The sequence below is a fragment of the Oryza glaberrima genome, chromosome 7 (assembly GCF_000147395.1).
Source record: "Oryza glaberrima chromosome 7, OglaRS2, whole genome shotgun sequence".
Lineage (NCBI taxonomy): Eukaryota > Viridiplantae > Streptophyta > Magnoliopsida > Poales > Poaceae > Oryza > Oryza glaberrima.
In genome coordinates this window covers 2,573,810-2,590,941 of record NC_068332.1, presented here as the reverse complement: position 1 = coordinate 2,590,941, position 17,132 = coordinate 2,573,810, and the positions used below count along the sequence as shown (strand labels likewise).

General features: G+C 41.1%; 1 protein-coding gene and 1 long non-coding RNA gene across 2 annotated transcripts; both read right to left on the bottom strand.

Annotated features, from left to right (window-relative positions):
* Window positions 1–8,032: 8,032 nt before the first annotated feature.
* On the bottom strand, window positions 8,033–11,037 carry LOC127780788 (uncharacterized). Its single transcript, XR_008018822.1, has 4 exons — window positions 10,807–11,037; window positions 10,161–10,462; window positions 9,122–9,213; window positions 8,033–8,941 (listed from the first exon to the last, which is right to left on the bottom strand). It is a non-coding gene; the product is annotated as an uncharacterized LOC127780788 (long non-coding RNA).
* A 4,694-nt stretch (window positions 11,038–15,731) lies between these two features.
* On the bottom strand, window positions 15,732–16,872 carry LOC127780786 (uncharacterized). The gene is made up of 3 exons (XM_052307758.1): window positions 16,700–16,872; window positions 16,186–16,253; window positions 15,732–16,072 (listed from the first exon to the last, which is right to left on the bottom strand). Exons 1-3 carry the CDS (start codon window positions 16,793–16,795, stop codon window positions 15,967–15,969), a joined length of 270 nt encoding a protein of 89 aa, XP_052163718.1. The 5' UTR covers window positions 16,796–16,872; the 3' UTR covers window positions 15,732–15,966.
* Window positions 16,873–17,132: the final 260 nt, after the last annotated feature.

Below are 17,132 nucleotides of genomic sequence, written 5' to 3'. Positions count from 1 at the left end.
CTTCTGTCTTAGCCAAAATATCTCTACAATCACAATGCTGTTCTAGATAGATTTGTTATATCCATCACATTAGACAGATCTATCGGCTCATCAAGTATTAGATTATAATATGCAATCTCGTGCTCTATCGGTTAGGTTTGACCTACTAGATTGTTGTTGATAATATAAATCTTGTTAAGCCGATAGGTTCATGCTAATGTTTTACCGGGGTGTTAGCCGATAATTTATCTAGACGTTGCATCGGCTTACAAGGATTGCATACATATTGGATTTAGCCGATCGCAACAAAGATTTTACTGTTTATCTAATCTTGTGGATTTTGTGACATCGGACCTCCAGCCGATGTATGCTTTAACCTTCGGATCAGTGCTTACTCGAGCATGTCATTGTTAGCTGATTGGTTTCTATTGGATTATCTTGTTGCTTTCTTTCATTATCACCAGGCGATTGTCTTTATATTGTTATTTACATCAAGCGCCAGAATCTACATCAGAATTATAGTCGATAGCTCAAAACCCTATCGCTATCGGCTGGTATCGGCATCGGCTGTAATTAATCTATCAGCTTGTCAGCCGATCGGCTCATTGATCTGCTATTTGTATATCTTGTCAGTTGCAGGGTCAAACTGACTGGCACGCCCGCATCTCATCAACCTTTGGACCTGCACTGGAGCTAAGCAGATCTCTTAGGCCAGTGTGTATTTTTCGCGTCAACAATACCGGCCCCTGAGGCTCAATACAACGTGGTCTAATATTCGCAGTATTTCTCTCTCCCTACACTGTTCAACATGAATGTTCTATGTTTCTGATTTAAAAATGCTTTCTTCAGAACTCTTTCAGGGGTTCAGGTAAAAGAATAATTAATGCAAATGCAGATCTGATCTATGTATAGGAAATATATGTTAAAGCTGTAGTGTTTCATCCAACATTAATCATGAAAATATTTTATTCAACAGTTCATCTAGCATCCGACTAGCTTAGTAGCTTGTCATGGCTAAAATATATTATGTTTCAAAACAACACCTTTTATATTATTTCTCAACTGTGTGAAGTCATTGTTGCTTTTTATTCCTAGAAAAAAGCTTGCCTTATTTGTCGAATAGTTAGTTTTTCTTCTTTTTCCCCTTTGTTTACCCATGCTGTTTTTCTTCTAGACCATATACTATTTGTCCTGGCTAGGGAAAAGAAACAAAAGAATGAAGACCATACTATTTATATCTTAGATACTTTTATTTTGGATTTAACTAAATCTACAGTGAACTCCTTTATTTGATGTCCTGTATATATGTACTTTTTTTTTGTCAATTTCTATGGTCTAATATCTTCATCTTGGTGAGGTGCAGGTACCATTACACATTCATCAAGGTTTTGTAAGAAGTAACCAGGCCAAATGTACATGCAAGTATATGATTAGTTTAACTTGGGAAAAATATTGTTCAGTGTTCATCTCATGAATGGATCAAGTGACAAATATTGATCGTCCCAGAGTCATATAGAAATTGTATTTCTTATAGAATCTTGCTATAGATTTCTTGTTATAGATTGATGTAAAAATATTATTTACTGGTTTCCTATGTAATACAACTTGTCATGTTGATTCTATGTTATTTTGGGGGAAAGGTACAAATTACCCCCCCCCGAACTATTGCGGTCGACCGAATTTCCCCCTTGAACCCGAAAACCAGACATCACTTACCCCGAACTTTCAGGGCCTGTTTGGCACAACTCCAGCTCCAGCTCTACCCCTCCTAGAGCTGGAGCTCAGCCAAACAGTTTTAGCTCCACCAAAACTGGGAGTAGAGCTGGGTGGAACTCTCTCACAAAATGAACTAGAGTTGTGGAGCTGGGTTTAGGCAGCTCCACAACTCCACTCCAGACCCAACTCCTAAAGTTAAATTTAGGAGTTGGAGCTGTATCAAACAGGCCCTCAATAGCGGACGAATTACCCCCCTCGACCCAATTCAGAGCAGTTTTGTCCCATGTGGCTTACACGTGGCAACCCAGTCAGCATTTTCCCTTTTTTTAAAAAACATGGTGGGTCCCACGTTTCATACTCTTATCATGTCATCCTTTTTCCTCTTCCCCTCTTCCTTTCTCTCTCTCTCTGGCGTCGACACTCCTTAGGCGCGGCCGCGCGGACGGTCGGCGCGCGAGGGCTGGCGACGGGCGGTGTCGAGTTGGCGGCCGCACGGTCTCAGGTCGAACGGTGCAGGGGTCAGCGCGCGTGGACACAGATCGAGTGGCGCGCGAGGGCCGGCGATGGGCGGCATCGAGGTGGCGGCCGCACGGGCACAGGTCGAGCTGCACGGGCGGTCGGCGCGCGAGGGGCGGCGTCGAGGTGTTCCGCGATGACCTCGTCCGCCTCTTCCCCCGCCGTGCTGGTGCGTGCCACGCTCGCCACCACACGTCACTTCCGCGCCTCCTCGGCTTCCTCTTCGTCGTCCCGGGCCGCACGCCGCCGCCTCCACATCCGCCTCCGGCCTCGTTCCTCCCCGGCGGCAGCTGGGCCTCTGCCTAGTGGGAGCTCCTTCTGCCGCGACAGGGTTCTCCTCCTCCTGCTCCGCAACCACGAAGCCACGAAGAAGCTTTCCATCACCGACCCCGCACACTGCCCGCCCCCGCGCCGTCGCCATCCTCCTGTCCCCGCACCACAGCCCACCACAAGCTCCGGCTGCCTCCTCCGCGGGCGGCCAAAGAGGAGAAGAGGGCGGCGGCGACTGGATTTGGGGGAACCGGCTCTTCTCCGCCTCCGCCTCCGCGCCCAGCCGCGTGAGCGAGCTCCGCCGCTGGTCGTCCGAGTACGCGCACGAGAGAGAGAGCAAGGGGTCTGGGAGAGGTTGGGTTAAAGAGAGGGATGACAGGTGGGCCTAGGGATTTTTTTTTTTGCTGACTAGTCAGCCACGTTGGCGCCACGTGTGCTAGCTCAAGTCAAAACCACTCAGAACAGTGTTCGGTGGGGGGGGGGGGGGTCGTTAGTCCGGTATGTATAGTTTAAGGTGTAAAATGTCTGGTACTTGAGTTTAGGGGGATAATTCGGTCGACTGCGATAGTTCGGGGGGAGGGGGGGATTCGTACTTTTTCCTTATTTTGGACATGTGATGCTTATCAAAAGACTATAAAGGTATGTTTGTACGTTTCTGAAAATTATAAACGTGTTACTGCTGGAGGTAGATTCGTTGATTTTGTGTTACTCGTGTCTATATTTGTATGTGTTACCGACGAAAGGGCATGTAGCCTAGTGGTTATAGTGACCTGAGTAGTATCCCAAGGTCCTGAGTTCAAATCTCTTATGGAGCGAATTTTAGATTGGGTTGTTTGCGGGGCTAAGTTCCCTATTTCAATGGTCGTATATATCCGGTTGGATGTAGAGGCCGGGTAAAAAAATACCCTTCTCTAAAAAAAAAATATTTGTATGTGTTACCGGCTCTAAGCGATTGTGTGTTACTGCTGCCTATATATGTGTTGCTGCCTCTAAGATAGGTCTTACAGGACTCATGGGAAGCTGCACGAGCTATGCTCAAAAAGGTGTTACTAGTGTATCTGGTAACACTAGGTATGTGACATGATTGTAACACATATTTCTTGTATGTCGGAAACACTAGTTTTGTGCTACTGCAGTGTACATAAGTAACATGGGCTATAAGATCACTTAAAATTTGTGTTACCGAGAACCACAACAGGTTTTTGAGGTTGTAGTAGCACATAGTAGTAGCTGTGTTACTAAAGCCTTGATCTGACGTAGTGAAAGTATACCACCATATTTTCATCCAAACGGAACAGTAGACCACAATATTTCCATTTCATCCTCAACAACACATCAAACCAATCGAGCAAAACAGGAATTCATGCATCTTTATCCAAAGCAAACATCAATTTGGATGGAGGCGATCACTGATATCATTTTGTTAATTTGTGATAGCACCAAGACCAGAAACTTTAATATATGTGATTTGTGAACGAAGATAAGTGCCAAAAGAAGAGATCACCTTTCCCCTGGACAGAAAAATATATTACAACCAAAGTAAAGTCACCAGAATAATGGTGTGGATGTAGTAGCAAATACACATTCATATGCTTTCTTAGATATAGCATGAAAAGAAAAGGACAAATGGTTTGAAAATCTAAATTTTGCACTGGAAAATATAAGTGAATTTGACAATTGGCAGAACAGTGAAGCACTTTATTCAATCATCCAGATCCATTTCACCCCCAATCCAATCATTTTGCTTTTCTATCAACCTACCAAACGGTCACAGTGCAAGGCTTCATAATGGCACATCGTCATATCGGCCACATTTTTTAAATTTCATAGTGGTACCCTGTTCAACGATGCTATGTCCTGGCTCCTGATTCTGAACATTTATCTAAACCCTCTTACATTGACTGCTGCCATTTCAACAATGCCATGTCCTGACTACTGATCTGAAAATTTGTCCAAACTATCTTACATTGACTGATGGGATCTTACATGAAAAAAGATCTGCAAATGAAAGCTCCTTAAAGGAAATAGGAAGTGAAACAACTCTAGCCAAAGGTGACCCAACAAATCTACGTTCCAAAATTGTGTACATTCTATTAAATACTACCTGATTACAGTCTGCGAGAGATCTGATATCGAGTCAAACAGTACAAAAGTAACAAAATCTGCGAGAAATCTGATATGGAGTCTAACAATGCAAAAGAAATGAAATCCTGTAGAAGAACATGACTCCCATACATATCAAAATTTGAAATGAGCTAGTAGTATAACGCTGGTGGTGGACAATCAAAAAGTTTATTGCTCATAAAGTGTTCACCATCTGTACGTAAATAGATCCAGAAAGCACATGGTTTCCAATTCCTTTAGCATGAGCAAATTAATTTCAGCAAACAATCTATATGTACCACTCTTTAAGATCTTCAGAAGATTCAAGGGAATTAAATCGCTCACCAGTCTCGCTGCTTGAATCTGATCCAGTCAATCTTAATAAAAACATGAAGTACCTAGGTGGCCATGGCTGGGGGTTAACGGCGAGTCAAAGACGTAGGTCAGCTCTCGAGGGCGATCTAGACCTTCTCGGCACTATCAGCAGTTTCGGTGACGGAGACCAGCACTCCAGCAGCGCATACGGTCTCGCCATGGATGAAAAGGATGCAAGCAAGCCATACAGCAGGTTCATCATGGCCAAAAAGGACAGTATGTTCATGGCCAAACAATTCAACATGTTGATCAGAATATCGTATGATTTAAACAGGTTCATCATAATCTTCAGGACCTTTAGGCCATACATAACAAGTGCATCATCAAGCCATTCATTACAACAAAGGCCACAAGTTCGAAACCATCGTCTAGTAATTTGTTACCTTCTCAATTCAAAGTTCCTCGCCCCAAGTGCCTTGCTAAAGCTCAAATTTGCCACAATAAGGTGCTATTACAAGGCATATATATCGCATATATGCTAGAAAGTTCTTATTCCACAAGAGCTGCCACAATATAATCAGAGTGCTGTCACGCTATCACATAACATACAAGGAGCCAGATACGTAGATGCTACATCGATAGTTGTTAGCTCCCCTGACTTCGTCCAGCTTGGAGGCGAGACCAAATGCCACTCTTAATATATTTCTTACAGATTTGCCATTGGAGAGAATTTCTGTTAACAATTTGCCAATTTCACTACTGTGGTGAGACATATCAGCTTGCCATCATGGTGGGATGTGGAATGACAAGCGTGCCCTGGCCCAGATAGGCAATGCTATTTGCAGCTTCATACTTGATTAAAAAAACACAAGCAAGCCATAGCAGGTTCATCATGGCCAAAAAGTACACAAACAAGCCACAACAGGTTCATCGTGGCCAAAGTAAAGACAAATTCAACATGTTGATCAGAACATAGTAAGATTTGAACAGGTTCATCATCCATACAAAATAATTAGACATGTTCATCAGCACATACTAGGCCATACATAACAGGTTCATCTTCAGGACCTTTAGAAGATACATAACAAGTGCTTCATCAAGCCATACATAACAGGTTCATTGTTGAACCCGATCAATTTGCCAAGTTCTTGGAAACATCGTTGACAAGATACCAAAAGATGCCATACCCAACTAAATTACCAATTGCTTGAGAAATCATCATGTTCCGCAAGAGTAGCCTTGAAAAGAGAAAAAAAATAAAGGAAAAGACATGAGTCAACAAACAAAGGAAAAACAAAGGAAATTAACTAAGCATAAGCATCTGCATCGTACATTTCCTGAAAATCGAGAGAACTTTTTTCAACAGGTTTTGGAGGTGGCAGAGAGCTTTCCTCAGCAGCAGAGAGCTTACGCTGCAGTTGCATATATGAGGAAATAGAAGAATAGTTAGTAAAACGTTGCAAGGATTGTAGATGTCAAACAGCTCGATATTAGGGGAAAGAGTTGAATTGGACCTTAGGGGCGGTGGAGACGGGGCGAGACGGCGGAGGAGTCCAGCGGGGAGCGGCCGCCGGGATCCTCAGCTTGGAGGCGTGAGCACGAAGCGCCATGCAGATTGCCGATCTGGAGGAGGAGAAGGAGGAGGAGGCGGCGGCGGCTAGGGTTTGATCGCTTGATCGGTCCTCACAAACTGGGAGAGACGCCTCCCCTTCCTTTTTATTTTAGGCGCACGCGAAGCGGAACCGCTGCTCTCTGGGCTCTGGCCCATGCATGGCCTCGATGCAGCGTCAACCCAAGGAAAAAGTCCACTTTGAATCCCTTATTGATGTAGAAATCGATGGTTTATACATACGAATTCCACAACCAACCATAAAAATTTGTGTTTCCAGATTTTGAGTTTTTTTTGTTGAAAAAATCATTAGTTTTGACTTAGACACCAAGAACTCTCGTTAGAATAGGTGTCGAATATACTAGTTCTATTAGGAGTTAACTTAAAGTTGGAATATGTGTAGGATAGAGTTAGAGTTTCACTCTGTTATAGGCTCTCTCTTAAATATTTTTTTTAGATAATGGGAATTTATAAAACCCGGCTTCTACACCAACGGGGGCTCTCTCTTAAACATAGAAAAGGATACCACAAATATAACCATGGCGATTACAATGTAGCGGTGATAATTAAGGCCATGTACTCGTAGAGACTAGGTGCTATATTGGTTAGGGAGGAGCACCCATTATCATAACCCCGGAGATGTAGGCTTCGGTTGAATTTCGTTAACAAATATCGTGTGTTTATGTGTCATCATCTGCGCTTGTTTTTGGTGATCAATAACCAGAGCCGGCCCCTAGGGGCCCCTATTCCTAGGGGGCCCATCTATTTGCGCGAAGAATAGTAGGTTTAGCGATCTTCCGCCGAGCGATGCGAGGAGAAAACACTCCTAATTGAGCACAGGAGTAAGCGGTGATGGCAGGATGGAGTACTCTCTATGTCCAATTGAGCTTTATTTCGATTCACGTTATATATCAAATACTCCCTCCGTTTCAGGTTATAAGACGTTTTAACTTTGGTCAAAGTCAAACTGTTTCAAGTTTGACTAATTCTACAGACAAATATAGTAATATTTATAACTAAATTAGTTTCATCAAATCAATAATTGAATATATTTTCACAATAAATTTATCTTGGGTTAAAAATGTTATTATTTTTCTCTACAAACTTGGTTAAAGTTAAAGCAGTTTAACTTTAACCAAAGTCAAAACGTCTTATAACATAAAACGGAGGGAGTATATGGAAAGCAAAATAAAAAAATTCATATTATCTGATAAAATTAATTAAAAACCATCAACAATTATATATAAGCAGAATAGTAGTAAGGGTTGGGAACAATTGTTTTAAGAAAATGGCCATTATAAACTAAAGAGATGATGATTCACTGCTGAAGCTAATTGACCAAGATGAAACATGCAAAATCAGACGTAATTTTGCTGTTCTTTCTAAGGAATAATTTCGCTTTCATCAGTCCACCGCATCAACACTAATATTATTGCAGAAATGCACCTCATTTAGTGAATCAGAGGTCTCATAAACAACATAGGAGTATGTACTAATTAAGTTTCAACAGAAAATGCCAAAATGTGAAGTTATACATGCATGCAACAATGAACAATGTATCTTCACTGAGAAGAATTCTTGAACCAGCAGTTTCTTGAAACGTCAATTCAGAATTTTCTCAATCTTCTCAACATGTACAAAACAAGGCCAAGATGGCTAACAAATACAAAGTCAGTAACCTTGCACGAGAGAGGTTCCCTTTGTCTATCCCAGCCTACAACAATATACAAGCTTGAATTTGTAGTACTTACACATAACAAATGACAACCTTATTGCGTAGTATATGTGCAAGGTGGCCTGAACCAATATTTCGGGTCAAACTTTGATGGGGTGTTTCCACCTCTCTATTCTCTGAACCTAAAACTAAACTAATCTATCTAGTAGTATACCCGTGCTAACGCTACGGTGGCATTTGGTAATACAAATGTTGTACATCCACGTCATTGAAAAAATGCTTTTTATTGTTTCGCCTAATACAAAATGTTGTACATAAAAAACTCAGAGTCCATTTACAAATAAAATGAATTGCTGAAAACAGGAGTACTTATACCAAACTTTAGCTAAGCATCACAATATAAAAACCAAGGTAATGCTGATTTTCATCGAACTTTATTCTTTTTGTTGAATATACAACTCAATAATAGGTCAGCCTCTTTCTACTATGAGGTGGTTTGGTCCTCCATGCACCAAGAAATAAGTATATATGGTTCAAAAATTAAACATGGACATTTTCTTCTTGTGATGTTATGAAGCAATCTGATATATACAGTGTCCTTCCTCCAACCATAGCAGGTGCTCATGTTTTGTTCTTGCAGTCCATTTCAAGATCAGAGTAGAAATTACCTCTAGTTATTATAAGCCCACCCAATTTCACCTTTATTTGGCTTCCACTTATAGGAAGATATACGTACCCTCAAGATCACCCAGCAATTTCTGAATTTGAAAGAGTGTGAAAAATAAACCTTTTAATCATTGAAAAGGCAAAAGAGTATAGAGCAAAATACACTATCCGTAAGGAATTTTGGGCATAGTAAAGAATTAAGGGCTATCTGAATTAAGGGCATAGTAAAGATTAAAGAAGCAACGATATGCAATTTCGTAAGGAAAACATACTTAGCTTAGCATATTTATGGAGATCTTTTATCGCATCAAAGCTTGAAAGAGAAAAAAAAGCATTACTGGGAATGTTTAGTTGCAAAAATACCCTGCATTAAAAAAAGTTCCATAAGCATCTGGCTGCAGATTCTTAACATGATTTAAACTGTGTGCAAAGGAGAATTGTATTAAAATTGGCAGCAAAACAAATTAATACACTTCGCTAATATACCAGTATCAAGTTATTTTAAATGCTTACCATTATACAATTTAGACTTTTTTCAACAGAAAAAACTATGTGGAGTGTACAGTGTTTTCTCATTTTAATTTCAGATATGAAAACTAAGAAAGACTATCACTCATTGTCAACCGCAGTTCATTAATAACAGAAAATTGAGCACGTGACCAGTTAGAATCTGTAATCTTGTACCCAAATTAAAACACTGCTAAACAGCTAAAGTAGCTCCAAGTGTCCCAATCAGTTGAGACTGCAAAACTTTTAGTAAAATACAGGTGCATAATAAACATAACTGCCTTTTCTGTCCTCTATAATTTCTAACCGGAAAATACAGTGTAAGCCACCATCGCACTTAGCTAAACGGTTTATAGGTGAACTTAACAGCAATTTCAACATAAATGCCCATGTGAAACATCTAATGAGCTCAGCTGGTCATCAATAGAAATTTCAGACATTACACAGTAAAATATTTTAAGCACCTAAATCCGCGAAAATTAGGCAAATGTCCTTCTATTTCAGTTTTTTATCCTGAACTTTATTTCCGGAGAATTTGACAATGAGGCAAACTTCGTTCTTTTAACCTCATTCCGATGCAAATGAAGGTACAAAATCATTCATTTGTTGAATTGCAGACTGCAGTGCTCACTTTGCATCAATATTATGCAAAGAATATCTTACTAACAGAAATGCTATCGTGAACTATTCCAAAACATGCATAAAACTAACATAGCTATAAGCCACCTCCGTTACCAAACAAAGAAGACAATATTAAGCAGAACATTCATTTTAGTGCAGAAAAAATAAGGTAGAAAATTTTACCTCTCATGCCTCAAAGATCATCTTGTTGTGAGGCATCATCATATTTCTTGAGCACCTGGTATGCAATGGCACTTTCTGTCTTCTCGTTGTCACATCTCACTTTGCTCAATTTTTGTCAAGAACTTGGAAAATATGATAATGATGACACTATGCATGGTATAGCCCCTTAGGCATAACAAAAGCCAGTATCTGATCGAACTGGAAGATGTTGATCAAAAACCTTTTGGGACAGCAGTAGAATGCAATTCCATCATTGATCTGCTCTATTTCTGTTGCTGAAAGTAAGCCAAATATGCCCAGGTCTACACAAACAAAAATTCACAATGTAACTGCTTATATAACCAAGAATATAAACTGCAAATTAGTAAAGAACGACATGTTGCGTCAAAAAAAAAAGAACGACATGAATTTTATTCAGATGACGACCATTATTACAGATCACAGAAATCTCCATTAGAAATTTGCTGACATGAAAGTGCCTCATTGAAGAAACAATTTGTATTTTATATGCACAATGCCATGTAAAAATAATCCGGATGAAAGATAGTAGTAACACAGATACCACTCAATTCATTTTATTTTTGGCAACCCTCCATTCAATTTTCCAAAAGTATCCATGGAAATTTTTTGAGAGAGACCAACAGACCTGGAGAATTGGAAAACGGGAACGAGCGAGATCGGTGGCGGCGGGGATTCGATCGGTGGTGGCGCAGAGCGAGCATGGGTGTTCCGGCGGAGGCGCTGAGACCGGCGAGGCAGACGTCGCTGGCGATGTGGGTGGGCGAGATCGGCACGGGCGACAGAGCGGACGAGAATGAGCAGCGGCGGTGGGCGACGATTAGGGTTAGGGACATGCGGAGAGGACGGAGGCAGGCAATGCGGCGGGGTGCCGTTAGGGGAAAGATTAGGGAGAGAGATCATGGATTAGGGGGAGAAGGTGGAAGCAACCTTAGGCGTTGGATCCGATCCTAACCAATCAATGAGAAATAAGATGTAAGACGCAGTTGGTGGATTAGTATAGGGTACTAGTAATTTGCCCGCGCTAACACTACGGTAATATTTAGTTATATTTTGACAATGAAGTATATAATGTTATATTAAGATTCACATGGAAAGAACACATAGAGTTATCTTAACTAATAATTGCATAGCCATGTGTGTAAAATAACATTCCAACTTTTGTATATTTAGAAATCATCTAAATCCTAATAATACCCGATATATTTAAGAAATTATTGTATAAACACAAATTCAACAGACAATATTACACATCAAATTCTTTTTAGTTGACTTGTAGCATCGGCTTATATTTAGGATTATTTACTTGGACCTCATGTAAAAAAATACATGAGCTGACATAATTTTATTTGAAGCAGCCATGATCAATTAAGAAAAGCAGATAATTTTGCTGCGAATTTGCCAACCAACGACATGAAAACAACAATACGATCAATACCAGCATAATTTCAATCACGAGTTGATTTTGGAGAAAAACAAATATGTCCTTAGTTTTTCCCATAATATGGATCCGTTCCCGCAATCAAATCTTTTGGAAGTAAAAAGGGTTTCATTTAATAACATGTTCATCCTCATATACCAAATTTGAGCCACCATAGTCGTGGGCTTACATTGAAGAAAAATATTTTTACTGCTTTAGCAGAGTTGCATAGAAGATGAAATAATGCTAACAGCTCTTACTACCTTGATAGGAACAACCTTCACACAATATCAGACGCATGACTCATTGACGATTATCAAAAGATCATGTTGTTTTCACCATTGATTTCATGGAAGTCATGGAACATATATATGATCTCTTGACGGTTGACACCATCTGGCAGCTGGTCTCACACACATGAATCTGTATTCATGTTGATTGTAGGAAGGAGTAAATGAAATAATGTAGCTTGAATAACTTTCACTCAATCTCATTGATAATGTTTCACACAGATGTGAGACTACTTTTACTTTTAAAAATATATGCCCGTGCCAACACTATGAAAATATTTGGTAAAATAAAGAAAACAACAAAAGACGGCGATATATCTAGGGAGATATTTGTTAATTTATTTGGCAAGTATGCAAGAGCCATACACCCTAAATAAGTCTAAGCTCATGTTTGTGTTGACATTGTGCTGATTGCACTATAGCTTATACCTTATCAAAATGTAAGCTTGGTGTCAACAAAGACATAACCATAGTGTATAGCGCTTAACTTTATCTTGCCAATCCTTTAGAAGCCCACCGATCAGCCGATTCTGAAAATGTGAACACTTAAAAACCACATGCTTAGCCTAAAATTATTTCACTGAATCTGTGAGTTCCCCAGCTAGAAATTCAATTACCTGTGCTGGTGTTCTTCAGCTTCATGGATCGATTCTTGAGAATCCAAGGTCTCATGATCTTGAAGCTCCCTGTAAAGCATGGCAATTGTAGGCCCAAACCTGCACAAAGCAAATCTTGATCAATTAGACAAAATTCACTTAAAAATCAACATTACCAGTTCTTGGAAAATCAAATGACACCATAATCTAAATGAATGCTCAACAGATCTATGAAGTACAATTACAATAAAATGACATCATGGTCAAATGTTCATGTCCTAAACATTGATCTACTATTGCCTGGGATCTGTGAAGTACAATTATAATTCAGCAACAACTCGTGGTTCTTAAGCCTCCAGTCGACTCGCCATATTGCAGAACAGGAAATTCAGGTAGGATGCTGTAAAACACACTCCAATCATTTTCAAAAGAGTGACTTAGATCAGTCTAATAATCAAAAACTCACAGGTGACGTAGACATAAATTAATAGGCAAGCACCATTGTTGATTATTTTCTGAAACCAGCATGCTCGATCTGAGGAAAAATAAAATTATCTACAAGAATCAGAGAATTCGAAATTTCTAAAAAAAAATGTCTATATTGTGTACAACAAATCTGCTAACCAATGGTCAAATTTTCAGGCTATTTTGATCATATTTTGATCGGAATAAATAAAGTGAATGAAGATGGATCTACAAAACAAATGTGACACCACATACCTCTAAATTGACATATATGTCACAGATCCACAACCATTTCCATTTTATATCACAAAATCCAAGAGAAAAAGAAAAAGAGAAATGGGGCTTACCTTCAGTGATGGGATCTGAAGAGGTAGAGATATGTCGCGGCCAGTAGCGGGATTCCAAACAATGTCACTTGGCAGAGGAGGCCGGGCAGTAAATGAAATAGAATCGAATGCACTTATTTTTCCTGTAAGCAAGAAAAAAAGGCTCAGGTAAAACAAATAGAACTTATGAGAAGAATTCTTAAATTGCAAGATACGGTAAATTATGATATAGGATAAATCAATCTGAGTTTTTGGTGGGATGTAGAACTCATTCAGTCTGTCAGTCATAGTAATTTCCTCAATCTTCCTATGAGAAATATCATAAAGGAAAATAATTTATTTGGGAAAGGAGATGCCAAAAAGCAACTTCTGCACCTTCCCACCCTGCAGGATTCTAAGATGAAATTTCATTAGTTCTCCAGCTTCTATTTGAACGTTCGATAATTTCAAGGAATTTGATAACACTTAGATTAGTATTTCTGGGGGTAGATAAGAGCACAACACCTCAACCTGGCTAGCGAGTTTTTTCACTGGGAAGCTGTGCAGGGACTGAATGCAAGTATGAAAACGTGGCATTGACATCTAGTAATATTATCTGCGATTTTTCTTCACCTGATGAAAATAAATACTACTCACTTGCAATGACTCGTTTTGATTGTTCAGTCACTATAACTATCAATATAGACTGCATAATAGATTTGCAAATAAACCACGGGCTAATAATACTGAGTAGGCTCTGTACTTGCAAATGCACATGTCATTCTGAAACAAGCGTTGGAAACCAAACACAAACAGCACTAATTCCTGCACCAAGTTGACTGGAACAATCGGATCAATCAATCAATGTCGTGATTATCAGGGAGAGAGGGAGGGAGGAATCCGCACCTGGGCTAATACGGTGATGGCAGCGGCAGCGCCATCAACCCCACTCCGATGTTATTCCCAAGCTGGATCAGGGGATGAGGCTGCGACTAGCAATGGAGTGCTTCGGAGAGGCCCCTGCCCGCAAGGAAAATATAGTCGGTGTGGCTACACTCTGGATCGGGGACGGCAGTGGCGTGCTCCTACTCCGCGCTGCTCGTGCATGCGACGGAGATGAGGAAGAAGACAGCAGTCGCTGTCAAAGAAGATAGTGATGGCAAGCAGGAAATGGAGAGCCCTCCTGGAGCCCCCGCGCACTCTCACACTCCGAAACACTGCCGCATGTGGAAGAAGACGTGGGCGTGGACGATGGGCGGCGGCGGGGGCGGTGATGGCGGCGGCTGAAAGAGATGGCCGAGGTAGAGCGCGGTGAGAGGAGGGAGCGCGTGAATGAAGAGGAGACGGAAAGGAAACGGAGGAAGGTGGGAGCTACGTGGTGCGTTGGATCTGATTGAGACGATCCTCACCGATTCCAACCGGACACGGAAATTAGAATGGTCCATTAGCGCGTGATTAACTAAGTATTATCTAATTTTTTTAAAAAAGAGGATCAATATGTTTTTTAAGCAACTTTCATATAAAAACTTTTTTTAAAAAAACACACCGTTTAGCAGTTTGAAAAGCGTGCGCGCGGAAAAACAAGGAAGATGAGTTGGAAACCTGGGGTAAGAACAAAGGGCATTCGGGAGAGAAGTCAGAGAACCCAACAAAGAAAACTACAGATTAAGCGTGATTTTCAGCCATTGTAAAGATATTTAATGGTCTAAACTGGCATGATGCTACAGTATAGTTGCTAGGTCTCCAGTCTTGATAAAATTGTTGCTAGGTCTACAGTACAGTATAGCTGAAATTCCTATATAATTTTATGCCATTTTTCAAGATTCCAAAAAAAAATAAAGAGATTTGAGATACAGGTATGATATTCAATGAACCCTATGACTCCATGTGCTGTTCAAAAATGTGATAAACACAAACCTCTCGTTCGTTCTATCAAAAATAATAGGGGGTGACGCCACGTAAATTTCGGCTGCCAGCTCCGGCAACTCGTCTCCGGTGGCCACGAACATACACGCAGCGACCGCACGCCGGTTTTACAGGAAGAAACACCCTGGAACCATGGTGATCCTGCCATGGAGCACGCAGCAACGGTGTGGGTCACCGTCGACCGGGAAAGCTCCGACGGATGCCGCATCGTTCGTCGTTCGCAGGCGCTACAGCGTGGCGGCCACGGGTGACAGTCGAGGAATAGCAGCCACGAGTGACAGTCGAGGAATAGCACAACCGCACAAATTAATCTGATACCCAGTTCATCTCAAATTAACCAGATCACCACAACACCAGCAAGCACAAATTAATCTGATACCCAGTTCATCTCAAATTAACAGGATCACCACAACCCCAGCAAGCACAAATTAATCTGATACCCAGTTCATCTCAAATTAACCGGATCATCACAACGCCAGCAAGGCACGCAAGCAAAACAGAGACATATAAATCCTGCGACTTTCCAAGATCTTTCTGCTCAAGGCGGATAACATTCGCACTCATACATGCAAACATTCAACATTCGTACTCATACATGCAAACATTCGTACTCATATATGCAATTGAGAATGTGCAGTACTTAGGTGGCATATGGATACATAAATAGAGTGACAATCAGAGTACTAAGTACGTACTCATACATGCAATTGGGTATGCAGTACTTAGGTGATATATGGATACATAAATAGAGTGACAATCAGAGTACTAAGTTTGCTCCTCCTTAGCTTAGGTGTAGTGGTAGCGATAGAATAAATAAACTGAAGTGTTGAACCCAAGGAAGTTGCCAAGGGCCTGATACCATCGCAGCTTCCTGTAAAACTTCTCGATCTTCCTGTCGTTGAGAAGCCAAAGGTTTGTGAGTTAAAACATGTGTGCTTAGGAAAATTAAAACGGCAAATTTGATTCTAACTAATGCTGAACTAGAACCAAGAATTTGCGCCGTACCTGCTATTATCAGAAATTGGAGTTCCTTCTTTAGCGGCAGCGCGTGCAGTAGTTCCGCCAACCTTATCCTACAGTTGGATGAATGAAGTTGGATGAATGATAGAGAGAAAAATCAGATGGGTGGTGTAATCAGGCACAAATCAACTACTACTAATGATTAATAAACCACTGCAAGGAACACTGTGTAGGTACTGATCTAACATTAAGTTGAAGCACCGGTTTAATCATAAAACTAAAGATAACAGCTAGGGTAGCGACTATCATATGCAGAAGATTAGGGGCTTATAGATAGATAGTATGTGAAAAAAAAATGTTTTGTTCACATCAAAGTTATATATAAAAAAGCCCCAATTTATTCATGTACGAAAACTGGTAGATGACGGTGAGATAGAAGAGAAGGCGAACTAAATCACGCAGGAAGGATGGTGATTGAACGGGAAATAGATGAACAGATCACATCAGAAAACAAGCAGCAAAAGCGAGGAAGAGGGGAGGGGAACGAATCGAATTGAACCTGAGAGGCGGCGGAGAAGGATCTAAACGGCGGAAGAGCCCGGCGGGAAGCAGCCGCGGGGATCCTCAGCTTGGAGACCAGAGCGCGCACCGCCATGCGGACGGCCGGATCTGGAGGCGGCTAGGGCTTGCTTGGTCGGTTCCTCTTCACAGACTCACCGCGAGTATCGTATCGTCTCGTACTGTCGTACCTTCCTTCCCTTATAGTAAAACGGAATAGATCCATCCGATACCGAACTGGTATTGGTTTGGGAAACCGTCGTGAGAGGCGCTTGCGTGGCAGCGCCGACACCAGTACTGGCTGCTTGCCGTTGTTAGCCGATGGGGTCGAGCCCGCGACGGCTGCGCTGTCGGAGGTGCCGCGCTTGCCGTGACGTGGGCGCGCGTCGTCGTGGAGGTGCAGCTAATTAATTAACCGTTGATATATCATAATA

Bases quoted from the DNA above. Each gene is read 5' to 3' on its own strand.
- LOC127780786 (XM_052307758.1), bottom strand. From the start codon at position 16,795: ATGGCGGTGCGCGCTCTGGTCTCCAAGCTGAGGATCCCCGCGGCTGCT. The intron at 16,254-16,699 runs GTTCAATTCGAT...ATCCAACTGTAG, and splicing joins CCTTCTCCGCCGCCTCTCAG to GATAAGGTTGGCGGAACTAC. The intron at 16,073-16,185 runs GTACGGCGCAAA...TCTCAACGACAG, and splicing joins CCAATTTCTGATAATAGCAG to GAAGATCGAGAAGTTTTACA.